Below are 20,528 nucleotides of genomic sequence, written 5' to 3'. Positions count from 1 at the left end.
TCTATTTATATATTATTTAAAAATTTAATTTGTAGAGTTTTAATTATGGTTAAATATGAAATCAGATACGTAAAAATGAAATAAGGGAGGCAATTCTAAGAATGGAAGGTGGTGTATGCAAGTCAAGGAATGTAATCTGAATACAAAAACTATTCATTGGGGTGAAAAGAAGAAATAAGATAATCAGCAGATCTCATCAGAAGATTTTTTACATTGTTTGAAAACCAATAATAAATGGAGAAAATATTGAGAGGAGGATAACATTAATTCACATATAAGTTCGTTGGGACCACAAAACATTATTGTAACAAAGGGAGTTATTGTTGTATCGGATATCGTAGTACCGAGAGTTCACTGTATTATAATTAACTATTTCAGAAAAAGAAAAATTATTTTACTCTTTCTATACTTTGCATAAGCTCAACTTGGCAGTGTCGAAGAAGTTAGTGCATCTTGTGCTGCATTAAAAAATCATAGTTCTTTGATATTTAGAAAATGTCATGGAAAATTTTTTGTTACAAAGGAAGTTAATACACAAATTTTAAAATTCAAACATTTATTTGTTGTAAAATTCAGCTAACTAATCACAAGAATTTTTCTAAGTTTTACATCATACATAAATAGGGTGCATAGCGTTTTTAAAAAGTGTTTAATTTTGATTTAAGTTTTTTTTAAAAGACCTTAAGGGGACTTTTCTTTATTCTGTGTTTGTAAAAAGTGCTTAATTTTCTATATTTTAAAAAGAGATTTTTTCTTCGGCGTATCGATTTTCGTTCAAATTACAAAAAATTCATGATTTTTGCAATTTTCTCACCAATATTTATCAGAAACTAGTTATTTTATCCTGATTATATAAAGTTTTTGAAAATGTTTAGTGATTTTATGTTTATAAATTAAGAACTTTAAATGACAGTAAAAAATAATTTTAATTACTGCACAGATCCTAATTATGATTTTTTTTTTGTTGGGAAAGTGATTAAAAATATTTTGTAAGTGCTTAAAAAGTACTTAAAAGGTGCTTATTGAAAAATATGGCTACGCACCCTGAAACAAGTTTAAAATCGTTTTATTTTAGCAAGTCTAAAGAAAAATAAAGTTTGAGGAGGAAAGAGATTTGCTGAGAGATTTCTAATAGCACATTCGAGTCATCACTTTTTGACGCACTCAATTTGTACAATAAATCTATATGGTTTCTCAATAGCTTTTTCTGTAGTAATTACTTTGGAGTTTTACATGATTTCCAACTGATGAAATACATAATATTTTTAATTTTGATATGCAAAATTTGAAATTGAGTATGCACTTTTTGACTAGCTTTTTTTTGTTGTTGCCAATTTCATCATAAATCCAATAATTTTTCGATCAGATTTTTTTAGCAGTTGTTAATAATTTCCCTGCTGGTACATTGTAAATCCAAGTTATTTTTAAATTATTTTTTTAGGCAGTTATTGATCTACATTTCCACGTGGTTTTAAAAATTCAAAATTTTCTTTCAACGTACCATTTTTAAATAACTACTTATTGGAGTGCTTTGTGTTGATTTCATTGAGAATTTAAGCGTGTGCATTTTATTTTTTAAAATTTTTTGCTGCAACTATTGGAGCGCTGTTCCCTGTGATTTTGAAAACCCCGTCTCCTTTATTATGATATGATTACGACACACAAGCTAACTTACTTCTGATTGCGCATTTAAATAATGACTTTTTGATACTATTTTGTGCTCATTATTTATCTTTTTGAACTCATTTTTTTTATCTCAAAACTTATGTTCTGATATTTCTTTCTTGATATAATAAATTTGAATTAAAATGAATTTAAGAGTTATTCTACATAATTTTCAAGTCAAATTTTAAAATAGCTAGGCAACCATTTGATGTTACATCTGATAAAAATTTTTAAAAAAAATTCTGCTTACAATTCGTAATGTAATTGTAATTTCACTTCACAATGACTATGAAAAATGTAAATGTTGGTAACTATATAAAATCTGATTCATACTACACTACCTCCCAATGCTAAGTTCAGATGATGCAAAATATAAATTAATATTGCACAGCTCTTTATAAACAGTTAAGTCTTTATAACAGCAAAAGTCTTTCTATTGCATAGTGATTGAACATTTGAGATATTTATAAAATGTGCCAAAAAGTTAAATTAAGCAGAAAGATTAAAATGAATTGTTTTATCGTTCAATTTCAGAAGGAGAAAAATAAAGAGCATGCTCATGAGTAAGATACTACATAATATTTAAGACAAAAATATATCTTGACAGTTAGTATAAAGTGTGCAGCAGTAAAAATATTACTGCAGTAAAAGTTTAAAAATCTTTTCAGACATTATCAGGTGTTAAGATGACAGACATCTGGACAGGCTTCAATTCATTCTCAGTTTCTTTGACCGTCATTCTTAAAAGCTGTTCAATTGCGACATTTCTAGCATCACTCTCTTGTTGCAAGGCATCATTCTCGACCAGAAGTTCGACCAGTTGACCAGAAATCTCTGAAAGAACTCTCACAATTAGTTGTTTTAAAATTCAATAGCATTATAAATAAGGATAATTATTAGCTAGAATAAATAAGAAGTATTTATAAATGAGCATACGTATGAAATGACAAGTGATGAGAATTAATTGTGTTCTTGAATTATTTTGACATTAAACTCTCTTTTTGATTTGACAATAATCGTAAAAAAACTTATATTTTGGTGTAGAAAATATGAATAAAATTATAAATAAAAATATGCGAAATTGCAATTTATTTAATGCGTTAATTTGTCAAATTATTTAAAATAAAAAGACAAAAACAATCAGCTTAGTAAAAAATCACTCAAAAATCATCTTATTTCTTATCACAAAAACATGCAATTACAAAAAAAAAAGTGTTGAAGTCTTCTGTACATTTCATTTTTCATTAATCAGTTCATTTTTCAGTTTTGTATGAATAAGATCAAAATTCCAAACTCATCATCATCATAGTTGGCCAGACAGCCCAATGTGGGCCAATGCCTTCCTCTGAAGATTTCTCCATAATGACTTCTTGTTCCAGTGGGTTTAAAAAGCAGCATTTTTTTTATTGTATTGTCATCACTCATTCGAATCACGTGGGCCATCCAATTCATTCTATTTATTTTTATGTATTTAATAATATCAGGTTGTTTATAAATCTTGCACAGTTCAAAGTTAAATCTCCTTCTCCAGTTATTGTTTTCATTTACACCACCAAGTATACTCCACAAAATCTTTCTCTCAAATATTGTGATACAATTTTCCTCTGGTTTTGTCATTGTCCAAGCTATTCTTTCAATTGATGCTGAGTTGCATAGTAGAATTCAGACTTAGCATAGAATGCAGACTTATTAAAACTATTACGTATAACATAATAAAATAAAATGTAACTAGGAAATTTATTCTAATAACTGTACTAAATATTAATATCAATTTTATTAAATCCTTGAATTGATTGATTGAAAAATTATTAACTTATTTAAAAAAACATTAATGTTTTTTTTTTATAAATTACAATTAGTTCACTCATTAGTGAACTAATACATTAATATAATTAACATTAGTTCACTAACATTGAAAATATTCATGCACATACAAGCTGGAGTGCAGAAAATTCTCAGAGCCCCTATGATCAAAGTTTTTTTTAATCAAAATTTTCCCCAAAATTTTAGTTTTTTTTTTTGGTACAGAAACTTTTTCAAAGTATTTTTGGAAAATAATGTTTATCTAAGAAAAACATTTATTAATTTTACACAATTTTTGAATTACTGAGCATATGTGTTATAAAAAAATAGAAATATATGGAAATAATAATAATTTATTAAAATTTAAGGTCCCACATATTAACTTAAGGATTTCAAACTAATAAATACAAAAATTGGTATTTTTTTGACAAGATAAGCAACACATTTATTGACAACAAAATTTTTTTTAAGCCCAACATTTTCCCATGGCTGCTTGAATTTCCTCTAAAGCCTTGTTTGTGCGGTCAGACAAATTATGGTCACCTGAATTCAATTAATAGCAACAAATATTGAGATTTAATAAAAGCAATTATACGTTGAGATCAGACAATTATTGACGAACACTTTCATTTTACTTAATCTAAAAAAAATCTGCTTAAATTGTAACATAAAAGAATTAATATTTATATTGATAACAACTCATAGTCATTACATATAATAAAAACTGAATATAGTTTTTAAAGTATTAAGAGTACCATTAGAAAAATCAATTACTTTCAATAATTTTGGCTACATTTGTTATGCGTAATAAATAATATAAATCATTATTATACACTGGTGTAAGAAAAGAGAATTTTCTGCCTTATTTCAAGTATAAAATCACGTTGCAAGGCCTGTATGTCTTGACTATCCCCTATTAACCCATTTTATGTTTTGTTTATTCCGCAACCGCTGTTTCGTACCTTCTGACTACAACGAGTGTTATGCAGGACGATACCTGTGTATTACAGTTGTCGAATGGTTTTTTGTTTTGTGTTGTATCAATGTATGTACATATCAAATTTAAATAAAATCGGTCCAGTAGTTCCAGAGATAAACGGCCAAGCCGGCAAATTCTCTTAATTTTATACAACAGTGTAGCAAAATATAATGCAAGCACTGTTCATGATTTAGTATCTAATAAAATGCTTTCAATGTCAAAAAAGAAACTTGCTCCATGTTTTTGATGTGCCATGTCAAAAAACCCAACCCTGGTATAAAGCAATTCTAATTATTGTGTTAATCATCTACGATAAATCCTTCAAAAGGAGGCCTCAGAAAAAACAAGCAATTTTGACATTCCAGCGATAGATGCATTTTAATCAAGTTGTGATACAATTTTTCACTTTAGCCATAAATGTATTTTCTATAAAGTAAGCTGATATCTATGAAGCCACACACTAATAATAAATAATCATTCGTTTCCGCACAAGATCCGTCTCTCGCGTCCCTTCTATGGAGCAGCAATCGTTACATTACAGGACAGAACCTTATATCCAGAAACCACAATATTAGAAAACCAAAACAATTTTTAATTAGTTATGAAATGGGAAAAGGCTCAATTCAAAGTTCTTAATGATAATGAAATTTTTATGACCTCAAGTCTTTTCCAGTAGGGAAATTTTCAGGGTCAATTTTATTGAGAAAAAAACCCCTACTAACTTCTTTATATATATATATGTTACGGCAAAAGTGATAAATCCGGTTATTATTAGTACTAAACGGTCAACATTAATAATAACTGCTTCTTTCGGTAAAAGTGAGAAATATTGCAAATTATTCACTTTGAGCCGCGATGGCTCAGGGGATAGAGCATTTGCCTTCCAATGAGGTGATCTCGGCTATGGCTAGTCGATACAAATTCTGCATCTGGCTTGCACTAGTGCCGACATGAAATATCCCCAGTGATAGACGGATTATGGGTTACAGTCCCCTTGCCGTCAGGCTAACCGAGGGAGGTTCTCGTGGTCTTCCTCTTCATGTAATGCAAATGCGGGTTAGTTCCATCAAAAAGTCCTCCACAAAGGCAAATTTCTAACAATATTTGATCCTGGTGTTCCCTTGTCTTCTGGATGTTATGGTCAAAATGACAAGGTTATGGAGTTGAACATTAGTAGTCGGAAACCCATAAAATTGGGTCGGCTGTTCGACCACGGTTATAAAATAAAATTACTCACTTTAACCGGTTATTATTAATAATAACCGATGAAGTTTCATCAATGCGATTAAACGGTTTACGTAGCATTGGAACATGGATGTGCCACTTTGAACATGTGTTACAATTAAAGTGATAAATTCAGTTATTTTTAATACTAACCAGTCAATATTAATAATAACCACTTCTTTTGATTCAAGTGAGAAATATCGCAAATCATTCACTTTTACGGGTAATTATTAATAATAATTAATGAAGTTTGGTCAATGTGTTTAAACAGTTTAACTGGTCACAATTCTGCTTCTTTGACCTTTGGGTCAAAGTGATAAATAAAAATGCAAAAGAATGGCATTGACCAAACCTCATAACCAATAATAATAACCAATGAAGTTTGGTCAGTGTGTTTAAACAGTTTAACTGGTCACAATTAATAATAACTGCTTCTTTGACTTTTGGGTCAAAGTGATAAATAAAAATGCGAAAGAATGGCATTGACCAAACCTCATAACCAATAAAGTTTGGTCAATGTGTTTAAACTGATCACAATTAATAATAACTACTTCTTTGGGTGATAAATAAAAACTCTAAAGAATGACTTAACCAAACGTCATTGGTTAGCAGGATAATGTGATAAATTCGCTAATTCACTCTTACCGACTTATTTGGTTATTATTAATATTGACCAGTTAGTATTAATAATAACGGACAATTTATATTGACCATAACATATATATATATATAACGTCGTTGTCGAGTGGAACGATTAAAACAGGTTTTAGGCCAGGAAGGAGGGTACAAAATTTATTTATTAATTATTAGACAGAGCAGTCATGAAAAGTGTGTACGAAAAGTTATGCTTCTCCATTATATGTTAGGTAAAATCTTGCAAAGTAAAATCCGTAAAATGTTTCAATTTAGGGAAAGAGGGAAATCTTAGTAGTTGCCATTGGTTTATGAAATAGGTCGAGCGTTTCCCAGAGAGCAAAGGGGAAAATGTCCTGCTTTTAATTAAATGCATACTTAGGCCAAAAATAGATTTAAAAGCCGCATCCTGTTCTTAAAAGTGTGAGAAAGTATTTCGATTAGAATAATTAATTAGGATAACACAAAAAGATTAATTGAAGCTTTTTATGTTGTTTTGCTTTTGATTTACAGTTGAACAATATTGTTAAATTACAGCATTGTTTTGTCCAATGCTAATATTTTAGATAGGGAAACACAATAATAGTTTAATTTCTAATTCATGTTTCATTATTGTACAATATTCAGCTTCACAAAAATTATAAAAAGATAAAGTCATCCTCTAGAGTTGTTAAGTACCAAAACATGAACAATGTTCATAAAGTCGATATAGTGTTCAGCTTTTTACAACATATAATTTTTTGTATGAAAACCACCACCGATTTAAAGATTTGGCTGAATAAATTATATTCTACACTTACAATTATCCATAACATGTTCTTAAACGTGATAAATTGGTTGCTTTTAAAATATTTTTAACTTGTTTCTTCACCCTATATTCGCTTGAATTACATGACTATTATTACTATACCCATAATTAAAATAATTTACCTTCGACAGCTTTTGATAAATTCCTGATTAAGATTTTCAAGTTTTTCATTGAGAATTCTTCAACTATGTAAAAAAGAAGAAAAAAAATGTATTAGTGAAATAAACAAGGATAAACATACACTTATCAATTGGTCAGAACATCTTTTTTCATCAATGAAAAACATTAAATGCAGGTCAAAATTAAAATAAATTTTGCAAACGTAGAATTTTTTTTACATTTATTGTTTAAATGCTACTTTTGTCATATTTTATAATAATCATACCTATAATAAACAGTAATGTTTTAAATATACTGATAAGACTTTTACTTGATTATAATTATAATGGATCTTATAAAGACAGAAAAACTTAATTTATCTATTAGGTACATGTATATATATATACTATATATAATACATATATACAGAGGTGATTGTGAGCCCAATTCAAAAATTCTGAAAATACCCTGAGTAAAATAATTAATGACCCATCTCAAAAAATTAATGCCTTTATAAATTTAAACCATTGATATTTTTTTTCAAAGCATGAAATTCTAAATAAATTATATGCAGCATAATTTAAATGAATAATTATGTATAAGTTTACTTTTATCTATAATCACATTTATTATTCTACCAGAAAAATTTACAAATGAAAGAGATGCCAAGCATAAATCATAGTTCTAATATTTTTAAATAAAATATTCAAGAATTTTTATGCGTAAATGGGATGGGTGATTTCTTAAAACTTCTGGACCCTGGATTTAAGGAAAGTTTCGGAGCACAATCATCTATGCATATATACATAATACATCTTTTTTATTTTAAATTTAAAAAAGGCTTCAGCATACCTTCTAATCTACAAGAAATTGAGTATTTGGAAGAATCTAATTTAGAAAATATTCAGGATAACTTAAAAATAATAGAGCATAGTTACCATGAAGTCGGAGTTGCTAAAAACATATAGACTCCTACTCTAGTTTTTGAAAGACAATTTGAATTTTATTGGATGATAAACAAATTTAGAAAAGAGAATAAATTTATTCTCAGAACAATTGAAATAATCAAATCAGGACAGTCAGGCATTGCAACTGAATTGTCCTCTTCTAATTACAAATTAATTACGAAACAGATTTTGAGAGATTTTTGAAAAATATTCAAAAGGCAAAGCGAATGAAAATAAAGTATCGAGAGCCTTTAAATATCAAAATGAAAAAAATACAAACAAGATTTCTATGCAGCTCTTGAAGAAATATGATCACATTTGCAAGACACCTTTTCTGTTCTAAAAGTTCTTTTTAAAAAGTTTTCGGTTCTATAAGTCTTGCAGACTTTTAGAACCTATATAAATCTAATCTGAAAAGTTAAGTTAGTGTGGAAATACTTGTTTCAGCTCTGTGGATGATCGGATATCTATCAAAAAAGAATTACTAATAACAGTTTTTCCATTGCATAATCAAAGGTTAATATAAAGAATCTGTTAGGCCAAAACTTTTTTTCGCTAGCATCTATTACTTCATTCAGATTTAAAAAATAATCAGTAGCACGCGTGTGTCAGTATATATATATATATATATATATAGATATATATATATTTATATATATTTATATTTATATATATATACATATATATATATATATATATATATATATGAGGGAGTCTAAGTCTTAAAGTTCCAGGAGTGGGACATTTTCTCTAGAGAATCCACAACCCTGACAGTTACTGCTCCTAAATTAAAAAAAAAAAAAAAAAAGAAAATTTATTGGATTTCATTATAAATTCATTTTTTTAAAAAAAATTCTAATCTATGTAATACAATATCAGAACTTTATTAAAGGATATCTTATTGAAATGCTTAATTCATAACTTAGTGTAAAATTTTTTCCTTAGAACATAGTGGAAGGGCATTAAAGGCAATTTCCTTCCTCCAAAAAAGTTTTTTTTTGAAGAAATGTTAAAGAAGACTCAGTGGTCATCTGTATTTAACACAATAGTCTACAGTAATCTGTATTAGCACATCATTAATTATCACAAGGCAGGATGTCATCAGGACTGATAAAACAAGGCACGCTACATGGTTCTAAGTGTTATTTGGTTGCCAAAATATTATATATGTTTCAAAATTTTATTTTAGGAAAAAAAAAAAAAGAAGACAAGAAAAAAAATTTAGAGAAGGAAAAAGTAAGATTTGTACAAAGGAAGAACAGCTAACTTTGCCACTCTCTACAGGTTCTTTACAATTAAATTAATACAGCACACGGCAAGAATTACTATCCAAAGAAAAATGCTGGGTAAAGATCCAAGAGAGTTGGGAAAACTATAGTCATACATCCTGAATTGAATCCACTGCAAATTTCTGACTCAAACAAATGAATGTCCAATCTGCAAAGCAGGTAAAATGAATGACTCGATAAAGAATCTCAAAGTAACGGCGATATTCTCAAGTTATATTGGGATGCAGGAATTCTGTGTAGGACTTTCGTTCCTGACACTTTTTACAGTAGTTCATGATAATTTTCACTGTTCTCGTTTATTGTTCGCATATTGTTATGCATTCTTATTGTATTCCTATTCTCGCTCTTAAATATATTGCCTGAAATACATGGATTGATTTCTCAATGAAACCATATGCATAGCCAACATTGGAGAAATAAAATAAAAGAGATTTTACTAGCGAAATTTTTTTGGCATAAAGTTTTGATACGTCATGCATAATCATGAAAATCAAAATTGGAAATAATATAAGCACTTACATTAGCGACGTAAAAAATATGTATATAAACCTTAGACTAAAGAAAATTTTTTTAAACCATTATTTATAATTACTTAAACTAAAAACACTCAACATACTGCAGTACTGGCAAGAGCACCATCTATTGAGGAACAAGAGAAGTATTAGTGGATATTTTATCGTCAAAAATTCTTTTTAAAATTTCTTTCACAGAGAAATTTGACTATACGGGTAAACAGGAGGCAGTCGTAAAATACAGGAGTTTTCGTCGTAAAACTGGAGACTTGGCAGGTATGCATATGTTAAAAAAAAAACATTTTAGAGAAACAAGTGAAATATGACAAACCTTCTGACTTAGATTTCCTAATATATCGGCCACCAAAAACTTCTGAATCAAAACATATATTTTTTTGGCAATAAGAATCAAATGTTGATTTATCACAAGAGTCACCTTCCTTATAAAGAGAAGTTTCCACTAAGGGAACACATATACATCCATCCACACATTCAACATCACCAGTATCAGCTGGCATCATTTAAAGTCTCTTCAAACCTATAAAATTTTAGTCATATTAAACAGGATATTTATCAACAAAATCACAATTTCAATCACTCGATTAAAAAAAAAAAATCAATTTAATTAACCCTTTGATTGTTAGGGAAATGAGCAGTTTTCGTTCCCTTAATTCGTGCAGTATTACGAGTAAACAGTAGTCGAAAGTGGCAGCTGTTTCCCCCCGTCATTTTTCCGAAAATGTCACCCTTTTCTGGCGATGCCTCATGTGTTTTAACATTTTTTAAAGTATTTGTAGTACATAAATAACAGTTACAATCATCAATTTACATACTTTAAAATAATTACTAAATTGTAAATTATAAATGATTATAATCAATTATATAAATAATAATAGTTAATTATAAATATAAGACAAATATTAAATTGAAAGGACTAAATAAATACAACTAATGTAAAACTTTATGAAGCATTTAGATAGAGTAATAAAATAAAAATCTTTTTGTACACGATATAAAAAAAATTACAGTTATTACCTAAAAATCTTTAACAATCATAATCATCATCATAATTATCTAACTTTTGCTTTTGATCCAGTTTTCTGTACAAACCCCCTAAAAAACGTACCAAAATACGCATAAAAAGAACAAGGTAATAAAAATTATTCCCCCCTCATTATGAAAAGAAATTCATGGAACCTGTACTGCCATCTGTAGACAGTAAAACTAACTACATTTCGTCAGTAGGATTCGATTGCAACATAATCAATGCAGAATAATAATGGCGATCACTATGCGAGTAGTGCTCATTTCTAACCATTTCGGACGAAATCTTACTCCCGAGCGGAACTCGTTTGCGAGCATTATGAAGCACGATTAGATTGCGAGTCAAACTTGTTCGTAACTATCAACGGGTCAATGATGTGAATTAGCGATGCACAATCTGAGGCCAACCAACTCTTGATGTGCGGCAGATCTGAACAAAATAAAAAAATATTTAAATTGTTTTAATTTGTGAATAAAAATCAAAAATTTGCAGTTGCGCAGTTTAAGTTTTTAATGCTCCCAATCCTAATCAGGGTTGGGTTTTTGCCGTCAAAAACTGGTTTTTGACATGACAGTGGTAAAAACCGTGTTTTTACCGGCAAAAACCTACTGTTTTCTTTCATTTATGGCATATAGCGGACAATATATTATTTTCACATAATTGCCTTAGTAAATGATTGAATAAATGAATGTTGTAAATGATTGCTATTTATTTTGCAACTATATACATGTATATGTTCTTATAGAAGGATATACATTCATATGGAAATATTGTAATATACTTATTGAAAATAGTGATACTTATTTTTATCATTATAGCTTGATTTGCAAAGGATTCAAAATTTTGCTCTTCTTAATTGTTAGAAATAAGCAAACAAACAAAAAAGCTTGGAATTGGAACTATTAATAAATTCAAGAACTAAAAAGAAGAATTTAAAATTTGGCATTTCTTAAATACAGTAGAGAACCATTTATCCGGTATCCAGATAACCGGGAAACCAGAAAACCGGGAAAAATTTTGCTCGAATTTCCCGCCATTTTAAACTAGAACGATTTTAAACTAGAACGAAAAAAGCGGAAATTGGACTCATCCTTGAAGTTGAGTAGAGGAAAATGTAAGGAAGGGGAAGATTTTTTTCCCCGTTTACCCAGAGAAACGTCATTTCCTCCGTGACCTTGAAGGCAGGGAAGGGAGGAATGTTTCATTTTTTCCTTTAGACCGTCAATCAAACTCAAGGGTGTGGCATGCTGATTTCGTTTTCTGCTTGATTTACGAGGGGGGTGGGGAAAATGCATTGCATGCATATCAGTGAACAGAAAAAGAAAAGAGAAAAATATATTTATTTGACATCGACTAATAAAAATAAAATCTTTTTCTTTTGAATAAATTCTTATTCTTTGGAAGTGCGGTATCAATTACAAGTTTTTCTTGGTGTAGAATCACATCTGCTGTAATTAAAAATCTTGTTTTTATCAACAAAAAAATAAAATAAAAGGAGAATTGTTTATTATTTTAAACATAGGATTATTTTATGAAGCAGATTGCAGTTTTGTTTTTCTGATTCCACTACGTTTGATTTTTTTTCTTTTCGCGATAAATTTCGCACTCAATAAATTAATTCTTTTTATTCATAAATTTAATCATTAGGTTTTTTTTTTTTTTTTTGAATTCCGTTGATCTTGCCTTGTTTCGGGTTTTAATATTTATGCTAGTGCCTTTTTTAACTATCGTTTCGGTTCGATAATTTTCAAGTGTTTTTATTTAAATTAATAAGTTTTCCTTTTATTTTATCGTTTCCCCCGTATAATTAGGTATGAAATATATTGCGTTATTTAATCATTGGTTTTGTTTATATTATTTAATTTAGGAATTGTAATTATTTTTAAAAAATAAATATGAGAATTTTGTATTTTTTAAACTTGATTTTCTTGTCTGAACTTGCAAATTTTTGTGTGCTTTTAAATGTTATATTTCTACCTTTTTTTCTTCTTTTTAAAGTTAGGAATACCTTTCTTTTTTCTCTTTCTTTATGCATTACACTTTTTCCTTGTACTTCGGGTTCGATAAAACATCGATTAACGACACTTTTTGGTCGATCCAGAAAACCGGGAAATTCAGATATCCGGGATAGCGATGGTCCCGAGCATCCCGGATAATTGGTTCTCTACTGTATTAGAAATAAGCTAAACAAAACTTGTAGCTACTAACAAACTCTAAGTCAAGAATGACTTGACATTCTTCAGTAATGTATTATGCCAAACAAAATGATGTTTGGAAATGTTGAAAATTTTGTTTAGTATCGTAATATTTTACTTCAAATAGTATGTTTTGATATAATCATGTTGGGAAAATGCAAGAATCTGTTCTTAAATATCTTTTAACAACTTTTTTTCTAATTTTATTGCCTGAAATCAATTAATTTTAAATTACAAGCAGTTAAACTCAAATAAAAATACAGTTTTACCAAAACTATGAGTTTTTGACATGACGGTAAAAACCATGGTATAAACCGGTAAAAACCGTCATGCGTCAAAAACTTGCCAACCCTGATCCTAATCAATGCGTAGTTTTTTTATTTTGGCAATCAAAGCAACAAATTATCTTAAAAATTATAATGAAAAAACTTTCAGAAACCAAAACGAATGGCACACAACACATTAAAATGTAAAGCTTTAGTAATGCAAAAGCTGCATTTAAAGTATTTTTTAAGTGTAATAATATTAGTGTATGCGCAGTGAAGCTTATAATTAGTGTCTGCCATAATGCAAAAGCTCTCTCGATTATTTGGTTTCTGTTGTTACATTATGTTATTCCTGCAAGGTTTTATTACTGTATGTTTAAATAGGCAAAGTTGAAGTTTTAAAATTATTTGGGGAACACATAAATAGCATTGATCTCCATATTAGTACATTATGATGACTGACTTCCAATGAATGTTTTACTTTAGATAAAATTAAAAATAAGGCCTTTAAAGTAAGACACTTTAATGTAGGGTTCTGAAACATTGGTGTGTCCAGATACAGTAAATTTAAATAAAATTTAATTGCAATTCAGAAAATAATTTCTGAAGATTCTTTAGAATAGATTACATCAAATAAATATATAAGGGGAGTGGCATTATCAACCTTTATCTATGAAAAGGTACCCTGATAAATTCGAGTTAACATGTCTTACATAGTACTAGTAAATTGAATATTTGTAGTGGTAGAGACGATACTGAACTTCCCCACCATAATTATATCTGTGATGGAATTCGATGAAAGGATAACATACACTTTTCATTGCTTTTTTTGTGAGAAGCCTGGATAGCTGTATTAAGATCACCAGACTTATTAATGCTGGTTCAGAGAGCTGCATTAAGTTCACGTTCGTGGTCACTCCTGTGTTGACATTAGCAGTCGAGTGTACACAGGCCAACGTTGTGTGTAATCAAGACTGAGTAGCAACAGCGGGAGGAGGAGGACAATGTCACAGTCACAAGCCAACTGTTCAATGTGGACCATCTATCGAAGTAGGCATGTTCAAATCGAAGTGGATGTTTCTGCAGGGGTCTGTCCAGACATTTTGTGAAAGGTCCGTTTTTCGTGAAATTGTGAAAAAATTACTCACATTTTTTCAATCAGGGTCCGCTTTTATGAATTTGTGCAAATAGGGTCCGTTATTGCAAAAAAAAACTTTTTAAAGGAGTTTTTAAATTGTAAAGACATACATGATAATGCTCAACACTGTAAAATTATAATTAAAAATATTAAATTTTAAAAAATAAACAACAATTGCTGCTTCTAAATTAGAGATGCAACATACAAATATTTGGTATTTAGCCTATACTGCTGAACGCAGAATATTCATTTCGGACGAATAATGGAAGAATCGTCTGCCGAAGACAAAACTTAATTCGTTTATATCAATCTTTCTTGTTTTCTGCCCTGGAAAGGGTTTATTCGATTGACAAAATAATAATGAAGATAAACAAATTTGTGAAGGGTCCGGTTTTAAGTTAAAATATTTTGCGAAGGGTCCGTTTAGGAAAGATATTTTGTGAAGGGTCCGTTAACGGACCCAAATTTCTTCTAAACAGACCCCTGTTCTGCCAAGGTAGGCGAGGTCAGATCTCGCCTGAAGGTCACCAATGTAGGAACTGTGCTATCAACAATGTCAACCTAAAAGGTCATTATCACTCTCTATCTTATAAAAGGTCATTATCACTCTCCATCTACCTCAATAGATTTGAGTTAACATGCCTCATATACTAGTGAATTGAATAATTGTAGTGGTAGACACGCTACATATATCATCAATGCCTTTATTAATGATTAAGGGGAGATTTCTGCATCGTGATCTGTGACAGAATAATCGCCAAGTCTTAGAAACTTCCTACAATTAAAAATTTCATTTAGAATCTGCTGCGTCAAATAACAATGTTGTTGCAAACCATTTTTCTTATATTATGTCACAATTTGGAATCATATATTTCAGGAAAAAAAAAAATTAATTACATTACGCTCCGTTACCTTACCTCATATATTTCATGCATGGATAGAATGTTTGCACATGATCTTTATTTACATCAATATCAATAAAACGTTAAAATTTTCCAAAATGAAACATAGTTTGATTGATACACATTTAATGAATATAATACTGTAAAGAAATATTTGCGATCTTATAAAAATTTCAAAACTAGAACTTCATGTTGAAGATTGACATCTGTTTTGTTCTACTATTTACTTCTTATCTTGGATGTCTTTCTCCGTTTGTAACCTTTCGTTGAAATCTAAAAGCGTTAAGGTCATTCTCTTCGAAACACTGCTGAGAAAAATGGGGAACTTGATTGGTGAAATTTTCGGAAGAAAATATTTTTTATCCAATTAGGTTCTCATTCTCCTTTGACTGCGATCGGAAGTGCGTGAACTGTATTCAGTGACAAAAAAAGGGTATTGTGGGGATCAGTAGTTATGCAATGTCGTAGTTATGCAATGTTATGTAGTAGCAATGTCAACCCTCATCTATGGAAAGGTACCCCGCCATAGAATCGAGTTAACATGTCTTATATATTAGTGAATTGGATTTGTAGTGGTAGATACCCTACAGTACTCCCCTACCAGAATTATATCTGTGATAGAATTCAATGTACGGATACCACTAGCTGATTCATTGCTGTTTTGTGAGAAGCCGGGAGAGCTGTATTAAGATCACCGTACTTTTTGAGTGCTGAAAGTGAGAGGTGTATTATCTTCACAGTCGTAGTCGCTCCTGTATTGCCGTTACCAGTCGAGTGTAAGCAAGCCGACGTTGTGCGTGATCGAGACGAGACTGAGTAGCAACAGAGTGAGGAGGTGGACAATGTCGCAGTCACAAGAAGCAAGTCAAATGTTCAATGTGGACCATCCATCGAAGTAGGCGTTTCAAGATCGAAGTGGGCGTTACTGTCAAGATAGGCGTGCTCACATCACATCCGAAGATCACCAATGTGGGGATAGCAGCTTTCGACCATGTCAACCTTCATTTATGAAAAGGTACTCCATCATAGAATCGGTTAACATGTCTTTCATACTAGTGAATTGGATTTCTATATTTGTAGTGGTAGATACCCTACAGTATCATCAAACAGGCAAGACGTACATAAATAACCTTCTTAAGAAAATAATTTTTGAAGTTTAAGGCTATTGCTTGGATGTCCGACATTTTAGTAAATAGACTAATCTGATTGGTTGACGTCATTATCGTCTTAATTTTAATCGTTTTCTCAGGTTTACTTGATTGGCATTTTTAGCATTTGTGTGTTGTATCTTTCAAATGCGCATGTTCGGATGGATAATTTATTCGTACCAATCGTAGTACGTTGCTGATTAAGATTATAGACCTGTGGACCCAAAGTGGTGTATATCGACCCCCAGGGGTCGACGACAACCTGCAAGTGGTCCATGTCAAGAGAGAAAAAAATTGGGAGTTCATGAAATGAAAATGGAGGTCAACTATAATGGATCTCATATGAGCAGGACGCGACTTTTAATTTTGGCATTCCATGAATATTATAATCAACATACAATGATAGTACCTACTTACTTACATTATACTACCATATAATATAAAGACCTACATCTATCTACATTCTACATAATTTATAAAAGTAGCTATGAAGTAAAAATTTCATTAAAATTTAAGTTTAGCTAGCTAGACTTCCAACTTTATGTGCGCACAAGATCACGGAGATTTGTTACATAGTTAAGTGAAAACGTAATAAACAGACCGACAATAAACTACTACGGTTTTGTATACAAATTTATTTCCGCAATTATAATATTAGTAGCGGATCCGCTACTAATATTATAATTGTACTCGTACCCGCTACTAATATTATATAAACCCGTACTCGAGTACGGGTTTTATAGTGAAATTATTTTACTCCATTTACATATTATTTAAATTAGTTTGAATTTAATTAATAAATGCATAAAATTAACATGTGTTTTTTTTCACAATACACTTCACTATAGTTCGAAATTTAAATCTTTCACAGTGAGTAGCACTACTATACCAGTTATCAAAAATACAATTAAATTTGATGAATTTACAAAAAAAAAATCAATATCAGGAAAGCAGGGGGTCTATCCAAAATGAAAACACATGTCAAGGTACATGCGAGACAAAAAAAAGTTCAGGAACCACTGGTCTGGATCTTACTTTAATATCAAGATCATCTGCATAAACAAGAATTTGTGTAGATCTTTGAAAAATAGTGCTTCGTACATTGATTCCAGAAGATCTGATTACTTTTTCAAGTGCAATATTAAATAGAAGGCAGACAAGTGCATCTCCCTGCCTCAGGTCACTATCAGTGTAGAAGGGCTCGGAAAGTTCATTTAGCAACATAACTCTGCACTTGACTCTTCTGAGTGTTGCATTTGTCAAGTTAATAAGAGTCAGGGGAATACCAAATTCCTCCATTGCTTCATACAACTTATTTCTCTTGATACTGTCGTATGCTGCCTTAAAGTCAATAAAAAAAAGGAAAGTCTCAATAATATACAAAATACAGCAAAATATATGCAAAAAATAAATAATAAATATTTTTCTCGATATTTATTTGCTTCCTTTGTTATTCAGTAGATGTCACCACAATAGAAAATATTAATATTATGAAATATAAATAATAAATATTTTTACTTGATATTTTGCTTCCTTTTTTATTCAATAGATGTCGCCACAATAGAAAATATATAATAACGTAATATAAATAATAAATATTTTTTCTTTATATGTCGCCACAATAGAAAATATTAATATTACGAAATATAAATATTTTTTTCTTGATATCTTGCTTCTTTTGTTATTCAATAGATGTCGCCACAATAGAATGTATTAATATTACAAAATAAAAATAATAAATATTTTGCTTGATATTTTGCTTCACTTGTTATTCAATAGATGTCGCCACAATAGAAAATATTTATATTACAAAATATAAATTCTTCTTCTTCTTGGGCACTACAGCCAATGACAGGCCATGGCCGTCCGAATAAGTTTTTGTCATCTTGATCAATTCTGTGCCATGGCCTTCCAGTTAGTTATTCCTATTATCTTTAGGTCCCTCTCAGCTGCGTCCAGCTACCTAGTCGGTGGACGACCGCTTTTTCTTGTGCCTTCTGGTCTAAAAAAAAGTTTCTTTATTGCGGTGTTTCGGTCTTCAGATCTATAAAGGTGTCCCAGCCATCGAATGCGATTGGCCTTAATAGCATGGACTATGTCTAGTTGTTTATATAACTCATGATTGTAATGGGTGCGCCATTTGTTATTCTCATAGACTGCACCACAAATTCTTCCATATATCCCTCTCCCTCTCTCAAAAAGCAGCAATTTGTTCTCTTTTTTATTAAGACTACAGCACTCACTACTATATAGGATCACAGGCCGTAGGAGTGTTTTGTATATAAAATTTTTTAATCTTTTGTTTTAAGAAATTTACTTTTTAGTAGGCTTCTTAAACCAAAGTAGCACTTGTTAGCCATAGCTAAACAGGTATCGATTTCTGTTTTTATGTCATTTTTACAGATTACAATAGTCCCAAGATATTTAAATTCATAAAGAGTTTCAAATTCATAATCATTCACATGCAAGGGCGTTGCCTTTGAGTCCTCTGTCTATTTCCATATGTTTAGTTTTGTCAGCATAAATGGCTAATCCCATTTCAATAGCTGCTACTTCAAGAGATTTGAAGTTTTCCACTACTGATTGTCTAGATCTTTCTATATTATCAAGATCATCTGCATAAGCAAGAACTTGTGTAGATCCTTGAAAAATAGTGCCTCCAACATTGATTCCAGATGCTCTGACTACTTTTTCAAGTGCGATATTAAATAGAAGGCAGGCAATTGTATCTCCTTGCCTCAGGCCTCTATCAGCGAAGAAGGGCTCGGAGAGTTCGTTTCGCAACTTAACTCTGCAATTGATTCTTCTGCGTGTTGCCTTTGTCAAGTTAATAACCAAATTCCTCCATTGCTTCATGCAACTTATTTCTCTTGATACTGTCGTAAGCTGCCTTAAAAACAATAAAAAGATGGAAAGTCTCGATACTGTACAAAATACACTATCTACCAATAAGTATTTGGACGCGTGTGATTGAAAATTTGGAATTTGGACATGTGTGATTGGAACTTACATTTCAATCACACGTGTCCAAATACTTATTGGTAGATAGTGTATTTATGCAGATGATATTATAGATTGAAAAGACAAACAAACTTTATTCATAATCAATAGACGGTAGAGCCTCCACGAGAGACAATTGCCGCGTGAACATTCGCGGGGTATACTTTCCACAAGTGCGACGGCTAGTGGTATTTTCCTCCACTCGGCTTGGACAAGACATGCAAGTTCCTTCACCGATTTTGGACGGGTAGTACACTCCTTAATCAGGCGGTCCAACTCGGCCCAGAGGTTCTTGATAGTCTCCAATACCCCCAGAGGAATTGATTTGTTATGGGAATATGGAGAATTTTGCGACTCGACAGATTTAATGTGCATCAGTCACTTTACTACACGGGGAGTCTTCGGCCGGCGGGATTTGAACCCACGAACTCTCGGACATGGGACCAGCGCCCTACCGACCAGGCCCAGAAATTTCATTAGTTGTTGCAATATGGATAAATTATCAAAAAGTTCTTTTTTTTTTTTTAACGGCAGGTACTGAACTTTTCGTTCTTCACCTGGGAAGATGCCGGAAGTGTTGCTCATTTGCTTTGATTTTTCTGAACTTATTCTAAAATAGGTTTCAAAAAGTAACCATACAAATTAGCTACCTACATTTCTATTCCAGAGTTTAGTTTTCTTAATTGTACAGCATTTGTATTTATTTAAAATATATATTTTTTTGCATCTCGTATGTTTACCGAAATATTCACACTGAATAGACATTTGAAATCGCTACAATTTTAAATGCATTCTAGCCATTAATTCATCCATTTTCAAGAAAAGAAATTAGGAATGCACATCAGTTTTAGATACAATATGCAAGTTTCGAACAC

The 20,528-nt window shown here is 30.7% G+C and overlaps 1 protein-coding gene across 1 annotated transcript; it reads right to left on the bottom strand.

Annotated features, from left to right (window-relative positions):
- Window positions 1-691: 691 nt before the first annotated feature.
- LOC107436478 (uncharacterized) lies at window positions 692-15,807 on the bottom strand. The gene is made up of 4 exons (XM_016048214.4): window positions 15,521-15,807; window positions 10,291-10,497; window positions 7,235-7,297; window positions 692-2,499 (listed from the first exon to the last, which is right to left on the bottom strand). Exons 2-4 carry the CDS (start codon window positions 10,478-10,480, stop codon window positions 2,330-2,332), a joined length of 423 nt encoding a protein of 140 aa, XP_015903700.1. The 5' UTR covers window positions 10,481-10,497; window positions 15,521-15,807; the 3' UTR covers window positions 692-2,329.
- Window positions 15,808-20,528: the final 4,721 nt, after the last annotated feature.

This window comes from Parasteatoda tepidariorum, chromosome 3 (assembly GCF_982258835.1).
Source record: "Parasteatoda tepidariorum strain Cologne lab strain chromosome 3, Ptep-v5.0, whole genome shotgun sequence".
NCBI lineage: Eukaryota > Metazoa > Arthropoda > Arachnida > Araneae > Theridiidae > Parasteatoda > Parasteatoda tepidariorum.
The sequence above is the reverse complement of the archived record's forward strand: the minus strand, read 5'-3'. Positions and strand labels throughout refer to the sequence as shown.

Bases quoted from the DNA above. Each gene is read 5' to 3' on its own strand.
- LOC107436478 (XM_016048214.4), bottom strand. From the start codon at position 10,480: ATGATGCCAGCTGATACTGGTGATGTTGAATGTGTGGATGGATGTATA. The intron at 7,298-10,290 runs GTTTGTCATATT...TTTTTTACATAG, and splicing joins TAGGAAATCTAAGTCAGAAG to TTGAAGAATTCTCAATGAAA. The intron at 2,500-7,234 runs GTAAATTATTTT...GAGTTCTTTCAG, and splicing joins TTTATCAAAAGCTGTCGAAG to AGATTTCTGGTCAACTGGTC.